The 3,881-nt window shown below is 40.5% G+C and overlaps 2 protein-coding genes across 2 annotated transcripts in view; both read left to right on the top strand.

The window, feature by feature from the left end:
• The window catches only part of LOTGIDRAFT_141531 (hypothetical protein), a gene marked incomplete at both ends in the record, with an annotated part of 2,090 nt that extends 1,772 nt beyond the window's left edge, over positions 1-318 (top strand). The window contains one exon of the mRNA XM_009051311.1: positions 94-318. Within this exon, the coding sequence (XP_009049559.1) occupies positions 94-318 (225 nt within the window). The remainder of the gene's footprint in view (positions 1-93) is intronic.
• A 1,662-nt stretch (positions 319-1,980) lies between these two features.
• Positions 1,981-2,874, top strand: LOTGIDRAFT_141662 (hypothetical protein; the record flags this gene model as incomplete). Its single annotated transcript, XM_009051310.1, has 1 exon — positions 1,981-2,874. A coding segment is annotated over one exon (894 nt), but the record flags the coding sequence as incomplete, so codon positions are not given.
• Positions 2,875-3,881: the final 1,007 nt, after the last annotated feature.

The raw sequence follows: 3,881 nt of genomic DNA, 5'->3' as shown, positions 1-3,881 counted from the left end.
TCTGAGGCCTGAGAGATTAAGCCTGAAGTTGAAGAAACCTTTCAAGAAGAGGTTACAATTACCTCTGAAGGTCCTGAAGAAACTCAACCAGAGGTTGAAGAAACCTTCAAAGAAGAGGTCACTGTTGCTCCTGAAGAACCCGAAGAGATTCAACCAGAGGTTGAGGAAACCTTCAAAGAAGAGGTTACAATTACCTCTGAAGGTCCTGAAGAGACTCAACCAGAGACTGAGGAAACCTTCAAAGAAGAGATCACAATTGAATCTGAAGCTCCTGAAGAGATCGTGTCTGAAACTGAGATTCATAAAGAAGAGATTGTTATATCTCCCAAAGAGAAACCAGACACTGAAGAAGTTCAGTTGGACATTTCTGTCAAGTCAGATAAACCAGAAGAAGAGATTTCTGAACTGGATGTTCAGGAGACTGAGACACATAAAGAGGAGATTGTCATTGAACCAGAGGAAACTCCTGATAAAGTGACAGAAACTGAGCTTCACAAAGAGGAGATAACCATAGCTCCAAAGGAGAAACCAGTTCCAGAGGATATCCAGTTGACTATTCCTGAAGATGCTCAAGTCGTCACTGAAGAGACAATTACAGAAACTGTTACTGAACAGATTACAGTTGATCAAGAAGAGGTCCCTGAAGAAGACAAACCCTCGGAAACTACTGAGGTTGAAATCATGGCTCCTTCTCAAGAAATTGTTGAAGAAACAAAAGAAACAATTCAGAAATCAGTCATTACTGAGGAAGTTGACAGAGAAATTCCAACAGAAGATAAACCTAAAGAAATAGTTGTTGAAGTTGGAAGACCAACTGACGAAATCATCGAGGAAACTCGAGAAACAGTGGAAGCTCATCCAGAAGTTGAGGAAATCTTCAAAGAAGATGTCACTGTTGCTTCTGAAGGTCCTGAAGAGACTCAACCAGAAGTTGAAGAAACCATCAAAGAAGAGATCACAATAGTTTCTGAAGGCCCTGAAGAGACTCAACCAGAAGTTGAAGAAACCTTCAAAGAAGAGATCACAATAGTTTCTGAAGGACCCGAAGAGATTCAGCCTGAAGTTGAAGAAACCTCCAAAGAAGAGGTTATAATTACCACTGAAGGTCCTAAAGAGACTCAACCAGATGTTGGAGAAACCTTCAAAGAAGAGGTCACTGTTGCTCCCGAAGAACCCGAAGACATTCAACCAGAGGTTGAGGAAACCTTCAAAGAAGAGGTTACAATTACCTCTGAAGGTCCTGAAGAGACTCAACCAGAGGTTGAAGAAACCTTCAAAGAAGAGGTCACTGTTGCTCCTGAAGGTCCCGAAGAGACTCAACCAGAAGTTGAAGAAACTTTCAAAGAAGAGGTTACAATTACGTCTGAAGGTCCTGAAGAGACGCAACCAGAAGTTGAAGAAACCTACAAAGAAGAGATCACAATAATTTCTGAAGGCCCTGAAGAGATTAAGCCTGAAGTTGAAGAAACCTTCAGAGAAGAGGTTACAATTACCTCTGAAGGTCCCGAAGAGATTCAACCAGAGACTGAGGAAACGTTCAAAGAAGAGATCACAATTGATTCTGAAGGTCCTGAAGAGACCGTGTCTGAAACTGAGATTCATAAAGAAGAGATTGTTATATCTCCCAAAGAGAAACCAGACACTGAAGAAGTTCAGTTGGACATTTCTGTCAAGTCAGATAAACCAGAAGAAGAGATTTCTGAGCTGGATGTTCAGGAGACTGAGACACATAAAGAGGAGATTGTCATTGAAAGCGAGGAAACTCCTGATGAAGTCACAGAAACTGAGCTTCACAAAGAGGAGGTAACCATAGCTCCAAAGGAGAAACCAGTTCCAGAGGAGATTCAGTTGACTATTCCTGAAGATACTCAAGTCGTCACTGAAGAGACAATTACAGAAACTGTTACTGAACAAATTACAGTTGATCAAAAAGAGGTCCCTGAGGAAGACAAACCCTCGGAAACTACTGAGGTTGAAATCATGGCTCCTTCTCAAGAAATTGTTGAAGAAACAAAAGAAACAATTCAGAAATCAGTCATTACTGAGGAAGTTGACAGAGAAATTCCAAAAGAAGATAAACCTAAAGAAATAGTTGTTGAAGTTGGAAGACCAACTGACGAAATCATCGAGGAAACTCGAGAAACAGTGGAAGCTCAACCAGAAGTTGAGGAAACCTTCAAAGAAGATGTCACTGTTGCTTCTGAAGGTCCTGAAGAGACTCAACCAGAAGTTGAAGAAACATTCAAAGAAGAGATCACAATAGTTTCTGAAGGCACTGAAGAGATTAAGCCTGAAGTTGAAGAAACATTCAAAGAAGAGGTTACAATTACCTCTGAAGGTCCTGAAGAGACTCAACCAGAAGTTGAAGAAACCTTCAAAGAAGAGATCACAATAGTTTCTGAAGGCCCTGAAGAGATTAAGCCTGAAGTTGAAGAAACCTTCAAAGAAGAGGTCACAATTACCACTGAAGGTCCTGAAGAAACTCAACCAGAGGTTGAAGAAACCTTCAAAGAAGAGGTCACTATTGCTCCTGAAGAACCCGAAGAGATTCAACCAGAGGTTGAGGAAACCTTCAAAGACGAGGTTACAATTACCTCTGAAGAACCCGAAGAGATTCAACCAGAGACTGAGGAAACCTTCAAAGAAGAGATCACGATTGATTCTGAAGCTCCTGAAGAGACCGTGTCTGAGACTGAGATTCATAGAGAAGAGATTGTTATATCTCCCAAAGAGAAACCAGACACTGAAGAAGTGCAGTTGGACATTTCTGTCAAGTCAGATAAACCAGAAGAAGAGATTTCTGAGCTGGATATTCAGGAGACTGAGACACATAAAGAGGAGATTGTCATTGAAACAGAGGAAACTCCTGATAAAGTGACAGAAACTGAGCTTCACAAAGAGGAGATAACCATAGCTCCAAAGGAGAAACCAGTTCCAGAGGAGATCCAGTTGACTATTCCTGAAGATGCTCAAGTCGTCACTGAAGAGACAATTACAGAAACTGTTACTGAACAGATTACAGTTGATCAAGAAGAGGTCCCTGAAGAAGACAAACCCTCGGAAACTACTGAGGTTGAAATCATGGCTCCTTCTCAAGAAATTGTTGAAGAAACAAAAGAAACAATTCAGACACCAGTCATTACTGAGGAAGTTGACAGAGAAATTCCAAAAGAAGATAAACCTAAAGAAATAGTTGTTGAAGTTGGAAGACCAACTGACGAGGTCATCGAGGAAACTCGTGAAACTGTGGAGGTTCAACCAGATATTGAGGAAACATACAAAGAAGAGATCACAATTACTTCTGAACGTCCTGAAGAGACTCAACCAGAAGTTGAAGAAACCTTCAAAGAAGAGATCACAATTGATTCTGAAGCTCCTGAAGAGACCGTGTCTGAAACTGAGATTCATAAAGAAGAGATTGTTATATCTCCTAAAGAGAAACCAGACACTGAAGAAGTTCAGTTGGACATTTCTGTCAAGTCAGATAGACCAGAAGAAAAGATTTCTGAGCTGGATGTTCAGGAGACTGGGACACATAAAGAGGAGATTGTCATTGAACCAGAGGAAACTCTTGATGAAGTCACAAAAACTGAGCTTCACAAAGATGAGATAACCATAGCTCCAAAGAAAAAGCCAGTTCCAGATGAGATCCAGTTCACCTTTGCAAATGAGACAACGGACGAAACTATAAACGCAGAGGTCACAGTTTCTGATAAAGATATTGGAACAGAAGACGTTTCCACAAGTGAAATTGAAGATGTCGATATTTCTGTTAGTGATGAAGTGTTGGAAACTGAAACATTTAAAGAAGAAATTACTATTAGTCCTAAAGAAGGACCGACAATTGAAGAGATTGACATGGTTTCAGAAAAGATGATTTC

Source organism: Lottia gigantea (genome assembly GCF_000327385.1).
Source record: "Lottia gigantea unplaced genomic scaffold LOTGIsca_163, whole genome shotgun sequence".
Classification (NCBI taxonomy): domain Eukaryota; kingdom Metazoa; phylum Mollusca; class Gastropoda; family Lottiidae; genus Lottia; species Lottia gigantea.
Note: the sequence above shows the minus strand (reverse complement) of the source record. Positions and strands in the feature narration are given on the sequence as shown.